The sequence below is a fragment of the Vipera ursinii genome (assembly GCF_947247035.1).
Source record: "Vipera ursinii genome assembly, chromosome: 1".
Classification (NCBI taxonomy): Eukaryota; Metazoa; Chordata; class Lepidosauria; order Squamata; family Viperidae; genus Vipera; species Vipera ursinii.
This window is the reverse complement of record NC_139512.1, coordinates 331,368,348-331,385,974: the sequence shown is the minus strand read 5'-3', so window position 1 is coordinate 331,385,974 and position 17,627 is coordinate 331,368,348. Positions and strand designations below refer to the sequence as shown.

Sequence of the window (17,627 nt, the reverse complement as noted above, 5' to 3'; positions counted from 1 at the left end):
TGAATTCCAGGTTAAAAAAAACCCAAGAACCTTATTGATCACACACTTTCTTCCAGGAATCTCACAGAGGCATGTATAGGGGTTATCTGATTTTATATTCACCACCATTTTGCGAAATTTATCTGGGTAAGGAATTGATAACCTTCATTAATTAAACAGGAATCTGAACTCATCCTATTCCTAGTTTTGAGTCTTTATGGTTAATTTATTCAAACCCAAACTCTCTAAAATGAGACTGAATAATTTATAGTTCAGCATGTTATGGGAATCCAGATCATGATGATAAATCATGATACGTTTTTTAGGCATGAGATATTGTGAACGTGCAACAACTCTGCTTTGTTAACTTAAATTTAGGGTTTAACGTGCTGTCTGAATGTAACAGTAACATCTGATCCCAATCTGTCCTCCCAAAAGAGTAATCTACCTCATCTTCTTCTGTTTTGTTTGGATTGTTCCTTGTTTTTGTTCTCCTTTGTATGATAATAATGCAAAAGTGACTTGGTGTCTTCTAAATGCTATGCTCTATAGTAGAGGGAAATCACAATGACAGCTCTTCAGGGTCTTTTGGGGAAGAGAGGGGAATCTGATGCTGGTCCTGAAATTTATTTTCTTTTTCTAGAAATGTGTTCACAATGAGGAAGCTCTCTTAAGTTCTGGAGACAACCTTTAAATCTTTTAACTCTTTTGAGAAATGATTGCTAAAGTCATTTTTCCTCCCATCAGAGTTCTTCACCATTACAATGATACCTGCATATTTTTCTTTGTTAGTTTCATCCATAGACCAGAAGCAGTGATCATAGGCAAACACCTGCAGAAATATAAATACATTATAAACATTTAATTTAAAAGCTTTCCATGATATTGTAGTAAAGTGAACAAACCAATTAGCTGATCTGGTCATATACAGTTCTGAAATACTTGTCTGCCCACTTGATATGATCTGATTTTTAGAATTTCAATGATACTCCATTCCAGGCTTACTATGAGGATACCTACAGTATTCAACTTACAACCATAATTGAGTCCAGAATTACAATCATTAAATTACTGCAGCTGTAAATTGAGGCATTAAGTGAACATCATGATCGTTAAGTGAGTGCCATGGTTGTTAAATGAATGCTGTGATTGTTAAGCAAATCCATTTTACCCAATGGGTATTTTTTGCCATTAAGCAATCAGTCATAAGTCAAGGACTACCTATATAGTTCCTCACTCTTCAGCAGCTAATTTTCAACAATACAGACTTCCTCAGCCTGGATTTACCAGGCACATTGGATTACAGCTCCCATCATCTCTGGCTTGTACCACTACTTGCTGTAAACAGTGATGGAAGTTAGAGGGAAGCTATAGTCTCACCCACCCATCAAGAAACAGAATAACAAAGTTGGAAGGGATCTTGGAGGTCTTCTAGTTTAACCTGCTCAGACAGAAAACCCTATACCATTTCAGAGAAATAGTTATCCAATCTCTTCTTAAAAACTTCCAGTGTTGAAGCACCCACAATTTCTACAGGCAAGTTGTTCCACTGGTTAATTGTTCTAACTGTCAGGAAGTTTCTCCTTAGTTCTAGGTTGCTCTCTCTTTGGTTAGTTTCCATCCATTGCTTCTTGTCCTGCCTTCAGGTGCTTTGGAAAATAGCTTGATTCCCTCTTCTACTGTATGTGGCAGCCCCTGAGATATTGGAACATTGCTATCATATCACCCCTCATCCTTCTTTTCATTAGACTAGACATACCCAATTCCAGCAATCATTCTTTATATGTTTTAGTCTTCAGTCGCTTAACATCTCTGTTGCTCTTCTCTGTATTCTGTCGAGAGTCTCAACATTTTTTTTACATTGTGGCAACCAAAACTGGATGCAATGTTCCAAGTGTGGTTTTACCAAGCCATTATAAAGAGGTATTAACTCTTCACATGATCTAGGACTGTGTTGGCTTTTTTGGCAGCTGCAGCACATTGCTGGCTCATATTTACAGTATGCTGGAGAAGACTGAAGATCAAGACTGAGCAACATTCATTTTGCCTCCTAATTTTGTTCTCACACACTGCTTGGAGCAGATTTCTTCTGACTTCTATTTAAATAAGGTTTTTTTTACAGTTTCCAATTGTCACAGTTTAGAAGAAACTAATGGTAATAGTTGCACATTTCTAATTCATACAGTGATACATATGTATGTTATGGGATCTGTCCCTGACTCCATTCTAACCTACTGATTAGGGGTTGAGACTGATGCCAGATGATATGCTTATTTATGTTAAGAATCCACTGATTCTTATATCCATACGTGGCTATTTGTGTCTCTCTGGACCTAAGCTTACTTTCTAATGTATAAAGCAAAAATAAACATTTGGAGAAAAGGGATGAGAAAGCAGATAAAGTCTTCTGCATTTTATTTTTCATTTGCAGAATAAAAAGAAACTACTAGGGATCAACAACTGCAATCTGAGTCTGTGCATGGATGAGATACTGACTCTAAAACCAAACTACAACACACACCCCAAAAAAAAAACCACCAACAACCCCCAAACCCCCTAGCACTCTTTTACCCACAACCCTCAATCCTCAGTATGTGCTACTGTTTTTCAACTTTTTCTTCTGACTCATGACTTGGCTGCCAATGAAATATGTGGCTTGTTTTAAAGAGAGAAAGAAGGAAAAGCAAGTTTCAAATGTTTTTCCCTTCCTCTTTCAATAGTACTGAATACATCTGGAAAGAAAGTAGAAAATATTTTGGCAAAGAATTGAATATGATTCACCACCCCATGCTGCACAGTATTATGAAAATCTTTTACCTTTGGTTGGCTCCTTCAGTTCCATGAGGAAACACAACAGGACATAACAGAAGAGGAAGGGGGGAAAGAAAAGAAACTGATTAAAATGTAGGCATTTTAAATGCAAAGGAAATAGCACATTTAAAATACATTAATCAACATTAGGTCAAGGAAACCCACATATGCAATGTATTCTCTTTTGAGTTTTGGAGAACTATGAAAAGAAACCCTACTGGCTTTGAATACAAGAACTTTCTTGGGAAGTGATACAAGCATAACAAGGTCAACAAACAAATACATTTCGAAAGAAGGAATCCAAAATTTGCAACAAGACCAACATGGTGCTGTTATTATCATCATTATACCTTAAATAGTAACAGTAAGTGTCTTCTCCAGTTTAATGCCCTTCAGATATGTTGGAGCTCAACTCCAACAATTCTGCTATGTCTGCAAAGGACTGCTGAATGCCATCTTCTTTCTGTTCATGGAGGCAACTATGTCCTCGTAAGTTATCCCTTACTCCCCAAATTTGACAGGCAGCTACTCTCACACCCTGGACGGTATCTCTTTACTCTCCTACCATCCGGTAGGAGATATAGGAATATAGCCAGCCGTACCAACAGGCTGAAGAATAGCTTTTATCCGTGGGCTGTTAGGCTTTTGAATGGGATGTAATCTTATGCAGAGTTGACTTGGGAGGCCGGTGTGTGGTGTAGTTGGTTCACATAGTGTGGTGGGATGGAGGGTTTGTTGTCACTGTGTGTTGGGGGGAGAGAGCACAGGGGGAGGCTCAGCTAATCTCAATGTACACATGTTGTACTTTGACAATAAAGGTTTATTATTATATTATTATTTAACGTATTTTAGGTACCCGCTGAAGACTCCATTCTTCACTCATACCTTTCTGGTGTGTATTTTCAAAGAATAATTCTCCATTTTCAATAATAACAGGAATAAAGCTTTATTATTCAATATTGTTTTAAAAACTATGTTTTTTTACTTCTGCTTACTGTTTCAAGAGGGGGCATATCAATATACTGCCTTAAATAAAAATAATAATAATTTCCAGCTACTGCTAGCCATATGCCCAACATATTTACTGGATGAAGATAGGAGAAAACTGCATTCATAGATTGAATGAGATAGCATCTTTGGGTGATTTTAAATTGTGGTTTATAAGTGTAATGTTGATAACATGAATGCTTCAGAGTTTACATTGGACTTTAGTTTAAGGAGGGTGACTTAAAGACTCTTGTCTGAATCATAAGCCACATCATAGTTTAAAGTAACAAAAGAGGGGAAGTCTGATCTCATATACTCCTCTCAAGTGGGGGAAGAAACTGGAAGCTCCACATGACATGAAGTTTGCTAAGGCTCATCCTTCTAACAATCAACAATATGCAAACCAGATTATAATGCTAGTTATATTTATATGACTCTGGTATCGTAGATTGCTCCAACATTTATTCCCCTCCCCCCTTTTGATATAATTGCTGGCCATCCTTATCTCTGACACAGAAATTCTGTGACTCACAGAAATTCAAATGCAATACTCAGTTCATATTGGCTGTAAAATCTGAGAAATCTGGACAGGCACGAGAGAAAAAATCAGCAATGGAATATACTGCCTAGTGTAAGAGAGTGCCCCTTATATTGTGTTCCTCCCTCACCTCACTATGAGGAGAAACAAGAGGAAACCAGATTCTCCTTTCCTGGTCATTTTTTGCTTCAGTAACAAAGAGACATTTGCCTCCTGCTGGGTAATACTAGTCCTGTCTCATCATCTAAATTTATCCTTAACCATTCCTGATCCTTTCATACTGTCCATCACATTAAGCACCTTTCTCCTCCACAAAAAGCAGTCCACTTTTTATGCTCACTGAGCTTTAGTACTTGGAATATTCTCCCCACCCCCAATTCACGTAAGATTTTTTTTTTGTACTTTGTCAAACTGGGATTCTATGAACCTGCCCATAGATCCTTTATATAGGGGGAAAAGCTATCTGAGAAAGAATTTTCCATTAGTTTACACAGGATGGCTTAATTAAGACATATGGCTAAATTTTACACCTCCTAATCAATCTATATGACTCAACTGTATGGAAGTCACTCAAAAGTCCAGACCCTGAAACTACTGAGACGCATTATCAAGTGTCTGTACAATTATATACCAAGTTCCTTCAACTTACCGGTAACTCTTCATAGTCATCTAAATCCAATAATACTATAAACAAATTTCAGTTTCTTATCGGATCTCTGCCAAAAGATTTATGGCAGAGTTATCAATATCTTTTTGCTATTCCATTAAAAGCACAGCAGAGCATCTATCTACCCAACTGAATTAGCCCTAGCAAATTGGAAGTAAGGTAGAAGGGTGAGATGAGCCTGGCAATTTTTATAAAACATGGACCTAGAAGTGGAAAAATGTCAGATGACTCTTTTCAATTAATAGATTAAATGAGGTTTTCTGATATAATCTTGCCAAATATAGTGTAGAACCTGAGGATGGTGCACAAGTTGATCCACTGGACATTATGTTTATCTCAGGAGTCCAAGGAAAGAATAAATCTCCATTATGATATCTAAGTGTTTAAACAAGCACAAAAAGCCAAAATGATATTTAGGCCCATCTACATTCCAAAAACAGATTGATGTTATTACTTTGGTCTTACATAGTGATGCCCCTCCCATGTTCTCACTGGATTACAAACAGCAGTAAAATATAACTCCAGGAAAAATATTATTTCTTGTACAAGGTTACTTCAAATAGGGGGTTATACTTTATATATAATCAGTTCAAAAGGCTAATGTCAACTAACCATTGTATTCTTTCAACATCAATGAGAACACAGTTTTTATTAATTTTATTTTTAGAACAAAAAACAAATGCCTTCAACTGAAAGGACAATTGTCACCTAGCTAAGAGAAATGGTAGATATAGCCCTGTAATACCAACCATAACATGGGTGTACATGTATGTAAGTTCATATTATTTTTTCACATATTTTTTTTGAAAAAGTACTAAATAAATTATCTATAAAAGCAGATTTAGGTAAATATTCTGGAATTTATTTTCTCAGACAATACATTCTTATCTTCAAAATGTCCTGTAGAATTTAAAATTGCAAAATTCAAATTCCAATACGGTACAGCAGGTGATACTCAAATAATTCTGCATCAAAAAACCAAACAGATTTCCTCAAGCGTGCCATGAAACCTCAGACTAACTCTAAATTTAATGCATGATAGAAAACAGAATGACATTTATAGCCCCAAATAATAGAGCCTTGTCATAAACAAAGCCCCAAATCACAAAGAATTGAACAGCAGCAGAGTTTCAGGCCTTCCCGATGAAAAAAAGAAAAGAAAAGCACCACACATAAACAGACATCAAAGCCAGCCAATATATGGCTCTTCCTTTAATGGTAACAGCTGGCGAAAGAGGATGCTAAATAGATCCCTCTTTGTTGGGAATTAGTTTCATATGAATTGGAATGGAGAAATATATATTTGTGGGACTTCAAGATTATAATTTTTTCTGCTTCTATTGACCTTATCCCCTCTTCACTCTTTCTCTCTCTCTTTCTGTATGTGTGTGTGTCTGGCTAAGAGACTAAAAAGGAAAATATTTTATATTCTGATATGTAACAATATTAATCTTAAATGATAAAAAAAGCCCTTGGAGACATCAGAATTACAAATGTTTTTATTTGACGTTTATTCATTTCATCTGTCTAAAAATATACAAACTTAATTTTTTGCTTCTCAGTGTATTATAGAAAAACATATTACTTAGCTAATCTTGGGCAGTTATAAGAAACCAATATACTTGCTTCTTAAAACTGCTTTAAAAACCACAACAGATTGTAGTAGTAATAACAATCAATGAGCCAGTATGAGCATGTTTCTGAGCTGAATAAAAACACAGGATCAAACAGAAGGGAGAAGCAATCTAAATTATAACTAACACCTATTCTTTCTAATAAAGGAGAATATTTGTAGCTCAGGTTTGACATGAGGGCCCTTGGCGCTCTCTGAGTTTGCTTGTTTTCTTGCACAGTTTCATTACCCAAACTAGGTAACATCACCAGTGCTACCGGTAGTAAGAAGTGCAGTTTGTTTTCAATTTATATTCTAATCACTAGTGGCTTGCCTTTCAGTGTTAGTGCGTGTGGTCTTACAGATTCTTTGGTTGGGCTGTTTGTTTGCTTGCTTGACTGGAGTACTGTTTCCTTGCTTGTTGGTCTGATGTTAACCTTGGAGTTAATCTATGTTGATCTGGGTGCTGATTGCTGGTGGAGAGAGGTGCTTGGGTCTTTTTGTTCCTTTTTGGGCTGGGTGATAGTCCCTTTTGCATAGTCTATAGATGTTGTATTGATGACTGCTTTGTCAGAGTGCCAGGCTTCTAGAAATTCCCTGGCGTTTTTGGACTTGGGTTGGTCTAGGATGGTCACATTTTCCCAATTGAAACTACTGTCTATATGTTATGAAATTAAAAAAAAAATTCTTCACATCTTCTGACTGCTAGTTGGCGTTTGTGGATGCATTCTGCCAGGTCTTCTACCTGTTTGTCCTACATGGTGGTTGTTGCAGTCCTTATGTTGTATGTTGTAGATGATTCCTGTTTTTTCTTCTGGGGTTGTTGGATCTTTTGGTCTGCTTAGGATGTTTTCAAGGGCTTTAGTTGGCTTGTGTGCTATGCTGATTGCATGTGGCTGTAGTAGTCTTTTGGTGGTTTCTGAGATATTCTTGATGTGTTGCAGTGTAATTCTTTTTAGGGTTTGTGTTGGTTGTGCTGTATTGAGGTGAGTGGTCAGGGACTTTTTGATAAAGTTGTGTGGGTATCCATTTTGTTGGAATATGTTGTATAGATGCTCTATTTCCTTTTTCTTCTGTAACTTGTCATAATTAACATTTCCCCAGTACAGATGTCTCTATAGCAGCGTTTCCCAACCTTAGGAACTTGAAGATGCGTGGACTTCAACTCCCAGAGTTCCCCAGCCAGCTATGCTGGCTGGGGAATTCTGGGAGTTGAAGTCCACGCATCTTCAAGTTCCTAAGGTTGGGAAACGCTGCTCTATAGTATACTATAAAAATTGTGGATATTGCATTTTTCTATGCCATCTCAGCAATGCAGCCCAACCTTCCCTATTTCTGTCATTCTGTGTTAATCATCTTTTCATTGGTGGGAGGAAAAAGGACTGTGGGAGATGAGCTAATTTAGCCCCCCAAAAAAAAAGACAGGCAAAATTTCTTCTATGTGTGACAGAAACTGCTAACGAATCCTTTAAAGCAGTTACATTCCTGATCCTTCCTGCTAAACTTCTGGAGTTATGTTTTCATTTTTGTTTTACATTTCCAAACCCCTGTAACTGAACAGATGAGTCACTTTCAGAAAATGCCAGAAATCTACATACAGAAAACTTGTTTTTTTTAAATGATATGAAATACTGCAAGATTTATCAGAGAGGGATGGACAGAAATAGAGAATGGGAAAAGGAAAAAAGTCCAGGTTTTAGTGACAGATGGGGCAGGCAACAACCAAATGAAAGCTCAGTACTCAGCAGCACTTAGAGAAGAAGTAACTATATCCCGGGGAAAGAAGTCAGCAAAGCATGAAAAGTATTTGGGTCTCTAAGGAGTATTTAAGTATTTCCATTTTCTTTTCCCTACAAGTCCAATTTTTGAAGAAGTCAACATTTTTACTTAATATACATTCCATCCATCCATCCATCCATCCATCCATCCATCCATCCGTTCTTCAAAAGATTCTTTTGCTTTTTTATTCTTTGAATGGGCTTTCAACATCTGATATATTATTCTCCTACCCACCAAGAATAATTGTATTTAAGAAGGACGGACTCTCTTGTCCTCTCAAATAAATGTAAAGGCAGATAAAAACACTAATTTTATTGTTCCTTTTTCGTAATGTTGAATTTTAATTTCTTACCTTCACTGATTCTTTCTATCTCTCCTCCCAAGACTTTCTCTTTTGCTCTATTCAAATTTTCTGTCACTTATTTTGTATATTACATCTCGTTTCAACTGCAATACACTGAAAACCTATCTCACTTTAATCTGGGTTCCTGGACCACTGAGTAAGTCTCTTCCCCTTGTTCCTGAAGTTCCACCCATCCACTGACAGATTGTCTTTGCCAAACAATCGTAATGCAGTGAGATTCTTACAATCAACAAAGCCAAACTGAATCATTGTCTCCTTGGATATAATGTTCTGATATATGTAGTGTTCTGAAATAGTTTTACTATTAACTTTTCCCTATCCCTTTTCTCCATAGAAAGCATAGCTTTATGCACTCCTATTATAGTACCTCCTTCCTATTGCAAAAGGATGGCACGGCTTTGGCATAAATATATAAAATCTTTAATCTGAAAGAGAGAATGATGTGACCTGGGAGATATTAACTATTCTACACAACTATGTATGTAGAAGCACTTACTTACATTCAGGGAAGTAACATTAGCAAGTAGGGCTGTGCAACTTCTTGGATTCAAAAACAGAAGGTGCTGGTTGATAGCACTTGTCTTCAGTTCCTTAAGCAGCTGCATCTTTTCCCAGGATCTCACTCCTGTCCCCAGTGTATGCAGAAACAACTTCCAGTAGCAGAATTACCAGAAAAGGAGAATATTTGTAGCTCAGGGTTGAAATGAGGGGTCCTTGATGCTCTCTGAGCTTGCTTGTTTTCTTGTAGATGTTTCATTATCCAAACTACTTAACATCAGCAATGCTAGTAAGGAGTCCTTTTGCATAGTCCTTACTAGCACTGATGGCGTTACATAGTTTGGGTAATGAAATGTGGTGTGCAAAAAAACAAGAAAGCTCAGAGGGCACCAAGGACTCCTCAGTCGTAGAAAGGCCTCTTTCTCCATATAAACAATTCTATTTCTTCATTCAAAAAGACTATCGCAGAAAGCGCCAAAGTAAGTGTTTTGCTTTGTTTGAAATACATACACACCTTTTTCAGACTAAAAGCCTTTCCAATATTCCAAAAGCTTCTCTGCTTTAAACAAAAAAGGGTGACACACACACACACACACACACACACAGAGAGAGAGAGAGAGAGAGAGAGAGAGAGAGAGAGAGAGAGAGAGAGAGAGAGAGAATATTTATTTGTAAAAACTTTTAAGCCAACAAAAGTGTTCTAAAAATCAGAAACAGGGACACAACAGATTATTCTAGCTTTATCTACAAACATAGCTAGCTACAGTAACAGGTGGCAAACATTCTGCAAGTGGGAATCGTTAGCTCAGCAGATGTTTCCCAAAAAAACTTTCCTATCAAAGCCTTGCCAGGAAGCACGGCCAATTTTCTCATCCTCTTCCTCTATCTTTAAAAAGCAATACACTAGGCTTTGATTAAACTACCCTTGGCAGATGTGAAATATTAATATCATGCTTTCAACTTCTCAACAGTAAGTTAGTAAATAAGCTACATCTTGTTGAGAAAAATCCCAGTTGCTAAAGTGTGTATCAAAGTAAGAAAAAGGAAGGAAATAGATGGGATGCTAATTACCTGCCATAGCAGCACTGGCTGAGTTCAGGGAATGAAAGTGGGAGAGGCCGTCATCCCCGCTCTCTCAGAAATCCTTTAGGTTTTACACAACTTGGCCTTCCTGCCTTGTCGCAACAGCTCCACAAGTGCCACTATCTAGCTTTAATGGTCAGCAATGCCTGACCTGGCTTCCTCCATCTTAACTCTGGCTGATGAGAAAGACAGGGAATCCCACAACCTGAGCACTTCTTTGCCAGAAAACCTGAGTCATAATAGTAATAAGGGTGATGATAATTATAATGATGTCAAGGGAAATATACATTACAGCATCACCTCCTGGTCCTTCCAGCTTGAGGCACATGGCCAGAGAAACACTTCTTCCCTTCCTTTTTCCAGGAGTTGCGAACAGAACAAGAAAGTGTAATTTAAGAAAACAAATTTATTTTTAAAAAAGAGGAACAATATAAACTTTCCTTTTAACTTTAGATAGCCAAATCACCAAAAGACAAATAAGTGAATGAAATAAAGTGAGGAGTACTGATAAAACCCAAACAGAACCATGTATATAAATTTGCCAATGTGTTTCTCACATATTTCTAATTTTTAAATAAACTAGTTTAGGGCCAATTCAATGTACTTCTTTTATCTTCTGGCTCCAATCTCTAAGCTCTATTCTCCAGAGAAATTGCTTAGCTATGTTTTCTACGGATCCAGATAGTTTTACCTCTTCAAAGTCCTGAAGACAGTTTTATTTCTTCAAAGTCCTGAAGAACTATCTTTAGCTTTTGGAACTAAGCCTTTCTATTTTGAATCCTTGCAAGCTTCTGGGGTCCCAATTCAACAGTTCCTCCCTCTTTTCTCTTTTCCACTTTTTCGTTTCATTTACATTTTCCAGCAATCCCGATTCCAACTAGTTTCTCTTACATACATCACTCAACAAGGCTTTGTAACAGGCTGAACAGTGGGAAAAACTCCTCTGTGGCTTATCCAGACAAAACAACCCATACCTCCTTCTCAAAGCCAAGATTCCGAAACAATTAAATTTTTACCCTCTGTAACCAAAAGTGTGGAATGTAGCTCATCCCACAGTGTATGAATTATCAGGCATATTCCACTTAGGAAGAAAAGGTGTTGATTCCCTTATCTGATAGATTTGTGTTTAGACCATCTCAGGTGAGTGTGGGAGCATCTTGTTCTTGACTGATTGGGGAACCTGCACATTCACTACATTAGTGATCTTTAGTTTTTTCAACTTACCTTATTTCACCTTTGTAAACACTGTGGAAGGGGGCTGAATTTTATTCATAGAGATAAGTTCCCAACTGATTCAGAAAGCCACACACATTTCATTTAGAGATAGGTTCTCCTAACACCAGAATTTGTGGCAAATCAGTAAAATTTAACTTGATTTCCATGGCTTGTTTTAAAGGAAAAAAATATTGTTAATTATTCCCATTGGCTGTCTCTGCAAAGGGGAAGATAATCAACAATGAAACAGAAGAAGTTTACAAAACTGGTCTGTGAAACAGGCAGTCCTCAAGTCTGCACAGAGCATCCAAGCCAAGTTGCTGTTTGGCAAATGCTTCAAGCACTTATAATTTTTGCAAGCCAAGAACAGAAGCAATGGCTTCAGGCAAGCAGGCAAGCACCAGCATTTCCACCCGCTCCCTAACTATTATTACGGACAAACATGGGATATGAACAATTGTATTCCGAGCTCCCAGACTCTTACTATTTATTATAAGTCTGCTGTATATGAAGCTTCCAACCAGCCTGCCAGTTCTAGAGACAAATATTGTGCTCCATTCTACTCCTGAAGGACCAAACCCATAGAGCTTGAACATTTCCTTGAGGAAATATTCCAATCCAGGTCTCCTACTACTGAAATAATTTTACACAGAATAACTCTGCAGAGACTATTAGTCAGTTATTAGCCTTCTAACTTACTTATGAAATTCCAGGACACATTTTGTTGAACTCAGGAGGCTTGACTAGTTGAATGCTTAATCTCATCCAGGAAGACTCAGATTACATTTTGATTCAACCTCTAGATGGCCAGTATGCTATTCCTTACCTACATTCCAGTCTCCACACCCAAGTAAACTTAGAAAAATATCCTATAATAATTTCTTAGATTAGTATTCCAAGAAGAAATAATTCCATAATTTATCACACACAGCACCTTTCACTAGGACTACAGAATAAGACCCAAACCACAAATTAATCTAGGCAAAAGGAAGAGGTTGTCAGGAAGAAGAAACTCTGTGCACTTCTTGGTGATCTCTGAGCTTGGTTGTTTTCTTGCAGATGCTTCTTCATTTAACTAGGTAACATCATCAGTACTAAAAGAAAGTGTTGTATGCTCTCTTTTTATATACTAGTGGCTTACCCTGTCAGTGTTGGTGGGTGTTTTCTTGATGGTTCCTTCATTCTGTGTGCAGCTTATTGGAGATTTGTATCTGACACTGATGGGCAGGGCATAATGTCATGGGCATTTGTGTAGAAAGAACAGTTGTTTCTTGGTAACAACTATTTTGAGAAGTTCCAGAGAAAATCTGGAAAGGTTCTCACCTATTTAGGATTAGAAACTATTCTTGACTAAGTTGAGTAATATTTATGGTTTTTTTTGCACTTGGATGCCCAACTCTGGGCTAGAGCTAACAAGGTCCTTGCTTAGCTTAGCTTGGCACACTACCTCTGGATTTCTGAAACAGTCTGACCCATAAAGAAGGCTTTCTAAAACATCAACAGGGAGAAAAGGAAATTTCAGAGTTTGTTAGAAACAGCTATGAATCAGAGTAGGTAACAGCTGCTTGCCCAAGTGAACAGCAGAGAACAAAGGAACTAAAATACAATTTAATGTGAGCAAAAAATCACATCATTTTTGACTCTCCCAAGACATTTAGGAGTCTTGAAGTATGAACAGACATAATGAATGGATAAAATGAACAAGCAAGGGAAACAAACAAAAAGGAAGAAGCAGGTGGCTCCTAGGAGGATCCCACCTCAAAACAGGATACCTAAATATGTGAAAGAATACCTCTAGCAATTATAACATCAGATTATATGTCCAAACGTTTGCAACTGAAAAATTTTGCAAATGTTTTTGTAATTGATTCAAGTGTCTAAATTTGGTACAGAGACTGTAGTCCTCATCTCAAGCCTTGTTTTATGTAGCACGCACATACAAGATTTGGGTACTCAACTCTAAAAGCTTCAGGGGGTCCAAAATACTTTGGGGATCATTTGGAATAGATGCACAATAAATATATATCATGTAAGCTGTCATGTGGCTCTATAGATATATTTTGCAATGTGCAACTACTGCTTCAGCTGCATTTCTACCAACTTTATTCACTGGTAATTATGAAGTTTCTAATTAAGTGTATTGTTTTAAAATGTTGGAAACTCATCTTATCCCAAATCCCCTTGAGAGAAAAATTCAGCTTGGAAATGCAATGCAGTGTTATTTTGTCCTCAGCATGGCAACTGAAGAATCTTTCTTCTCACCCTGCAATTATTTCCCTTCTCCATGTCTCAATATCAGCACTCTAATGACTTAATAACAAAATATTCCCAGCGGAAGAATCAGACTGCAAATCTAACCCACAGGCTTCCATTAATTGTTCCAGGGGGCAGAAGGGAAACACTGATTCTTTAAAATAAAATGTTTTTTTTAAAAATAGACATTCTAAAGCTACACCGCAACCTTAGCATATCCAACCACTTCCTCCAACAAGTAGAACATGATGTTTGAACACCATCATATCAGATAAAATTCAGGACATCTTGTGGTGGTGGAGGAGACATATTAAAGTAAAAGAGAGCTTTCATTGAGGGTAGAATCTTGGTCTGACTCCTTCTAAAAAACTGTGTAAGTAGTAGTTTAAGTAGTGCCAACCTATTTCCTTCAAGTCTTGGGGAGGTTGAAGAAGTCCATGGCCTTCAATGCCAAAAATGTCTTAGTTTCCTACACACAGCTACTATTTAAATCAGGGGTCCCCAAATTCTTTAGTTCATCAACCTCTTCATAAAGTTTCAGATTGTTGATCAACCTCAAATGCTTATTATATGAAAGTAATTTAATCAATTTTACCATTATGTGACTGTTATTGGCTGATCATATAGCCTCTGTAAAATAATAGCAATTAAAAAATTGCCACCCCAGTTGATTCTAAAATGAGAACCACCTTTTGTCTGCCATCACAATTTATTTTTATGATCTTCCATTTTAGGTAGACTTCAGAGCCTCACTTGAAAATAGATGTATATTTGGATAAGTGAACCAACTGACTGTCAAACATGACATGGAAAAATTGTGCTATTAAAACACATATCAAATAACAGTTTGACCTTTCAGGTATCATTTACAGGTATCATTTTACAATATATTAATTTTTCTTGTCCTCTTTGAAAAGAAGTTCACATAATAAATAAACTAAGGTCCAAAGGAACCCAACTTTGCAAAATTGCTCTTTGGGGCAGAACTCAGAAATGGAGTCCAATGGTGTCAGTTTGCCAATAACACAGATGCCATCAGCAGTATAGATTCTCTCTTATTGTCTCACATTTCCCATATGCCTGCTAAATCTGCTCCAGCAGGCTGGCAAATATGGGGAAACAGAAAGGAAACATGAAGGGCAAATTTCTTCATATGACGCAGGATGGCATTTAAGAGGTTCAATTGTAAAAAAGTAATTTTAAAAATTTTCAGAGCCACTTTAATGTGACCACAATTAATCTATTAGTGAATCATTTATACAATTTAGAGATGGACTCTTCCTCATGTTTTATATTAAGCTGGGCTTGTAGACAAGTTTATTTCCTATTCTTTCCTCTATCTCTACTCAAATATTTGTTATCTCTCTTCCATGGTCTGATGCTCTTATACTGCGTTACTTATCTGTCTATATAAGAAAGGAAAAAAATAATAAAATGAAAGTAATAATGCTGCTATATATGGCATAATAAAGATATAATTACTTGAGTTGTGTGTGCATATAATAAGCCAATTGCTGCTTAATATTTATTAATTTATATAAAACTCTGCACAGGCAATTTCAATTTATTCCCTGCTTCAATTAAAGTAGTGACTCGTTAAATTGTGATCAAGTTATCTGGTTTTATATGGTAACTTATATATGAAAAACACCACACTCAAACAAAGAGAGGAAACAGTATCCCAGTTCTTGGGAATAAGTCATATAGCACATAATATATTTGTGTTATCAACTTTGGATTGACAGCAGTTTAGCTTATTCCACATAGTATTTCCAATATGTCTGATAGTAATCAGCTAGGTACTTGTAGGAAACCCATATGCTACAATTGCTAACTTCTATTACTGCTAGTACTTGATTGTTCTACTGTGAAGTCCTACTTAGCCAAGAGCCATTGATTGACCTTCTTAGAGCCTCATTCCTTTTTGAAACCATCCAGACCAATATCCCTTGAACAAATAGAAGCAAGCTCCACACATTTATTAGAAGTTGCTGGAGATGTACTTTCCTTCAGTTGCTGCTGAATTTCCTACTGATTCATTCCACTGGATGACCTCAAGTTTTCACACAATGGGAAGAGGAAAAGGCTGGTCTGTTTTCACTTTTCCCATACCACACATAATTTTATTAGCCATAATAACATCCTTTCTGCTCAGTAATCTTTTTTCCTCACCAAAGCCTTCTCCAACTTTATACCCTCCAGATCTGCTCTTCATTCCTCCCACGACTCTCATGGTAGGGGGAATTAAAGGAATTGGTCCAATGCATTCAGAGAGTGCCAGATTGGGAAAGATTAAGCAGGCTATCAGTATTGTCCACCTACCCAGACTCAAAACAGTAGAGGGCAACAGAACCGCCAGAAGTTTGCACAGCAGCTAGGAACCACATTAGGTCCAAGGCAACACCATGGCAACAGATCAGCCTCACTCCAGGATTAGTTTTTAAGACTCCTGTGAGCTCTCCTTTATTTCTGCCACTTGTAAACACAAATCAAATTAGGCAATTTGCCACAACCAATTAAAAACAAACTAATAAAACCCTCAGAAAGAAACAATGCTGCCACTGTTTTATTGCAAAGCTTAGCCTACAGCACTGTAACAAGGCCTCAAAGTATCTTTTTGCCACCGGAATCAAAACCATACACAATCCCTTGTTCTTTTTCGCGCGTCTCCCTAAAACAGAGTGAAAGAAGCCTGGCTAATATACTTGTATCCATGTCTTTTGAATACACAGGTCCAAAATAGTGCGAGACAAACTTCAATAACCTGGTGCTGAAAAAATAAACCAGATTGCACAAAACATCTGAATTATGGGACATAAACAATAAATTTGAGAAGAAAACACCAGCAGACTCATAATCAGGTTAGATTGTAAAACTAGTTGCAACAAGGATCACAATGTCACATGGTTGCAGAATTATACTAAAAGAATCACTGCAAAAGTGGATGGACAGAAATGGGTATTTTTCAATGATACCGCCAATACACACACTTAATACAAAGCTACACTTGGTCACATTTCAGCAATGTACATGCCTAACAGCTGTATTTGCAATGTAAGGAAGCGAAGTTTCTAGCAAATCAAAAAGGTACTATGTTTCCTTGCTAGAGTGCTCTGGAGCAGGGCTTTTCAACCAGTGGTAAGGGTACCACCTGTGGTACCTTGGCACCTGGCAGGTGGTACGCGACCATCCTAGAAAAGTGGTAGGGGGGAAGCGGAATGAGCTGAACTGGTGGCAGCACCGCACAAGCCTGAGCAAGAGATGGCTGGAGTTGCAGGGCTGTCAAGGCTCAGGGGAAGCACCAGGATCATCACAGGCTCCAGCTAGAGCTCGGCGCTGATCCTGGCGCTTCTGCTGAGCCCAGAAGAAGCGCCAATCAACTGGAATGTTGCAGCATCTCCAGGGTCTTGTGATTTACATTCAGATGCTTGGCAACTGATTCATATTTATGACAGTCACAGTGTCCCAGGGTCATGTGAAGTGACCAAAACCTGCTGCAACCACCCAGCAGACGGGGGGGGGGGAATAACAACCAACCCCCCATCCCCGCTGCCAATCCTCAACAGAAATACACACAACAATGAAAACCTCAGACAAGAGGAAGAGCGCCACCAGGCAGGCAGACCGGTGTCTTGCTCGGCTGTGGCCTGGGGGGCACTTTTTTCAGTGCCATTGTAACTTTGAACAGTCACTAAGCGAACTGTTGTAAGTCGAGGACTACCTGTACTTCATCACTTTTTTTCCTATTTTTTTGGTTAAGTTTTTGACACCTTGCTAGATGACTGGTGGTACTCGGAAGTTGCCATATCCTAAAAGTGGTACAATGGGTGAAAAGATTGAA

At 37.7% G+C, this 17,627-nt stretch overlaps 1 protein-coding gene across 3 annotated transcripts in view; it reads right to left on the bottom strand.

Moving 5' to 3' along the window:
• The window catches only part of KIF13B (kinesin family member 13B), a 157,619-nt gene that overhangs the window by 104,539 nt on the left and 35,453 nt on the right, over positions 1-17,627 (bottom strand). For all 3 annotated transcript variants that reach the window (XM_083354305.1, XM_083354306.1, XM_083354307.1), the window contains exons 3-4: positions 2,797-2,809; positions 751-811 (exon numbers count right to left, since the gene is read on the bottom strand). In XM_083354305.1, coding sequence (XP_083210431.1) covers positions 751-811; positions 2,797-2,809 — 74 coding nt within the window. The remainder of the gene's footprint in view (positions 1-750; positions 812-2,796; positions 2,810-17,627) is intronic.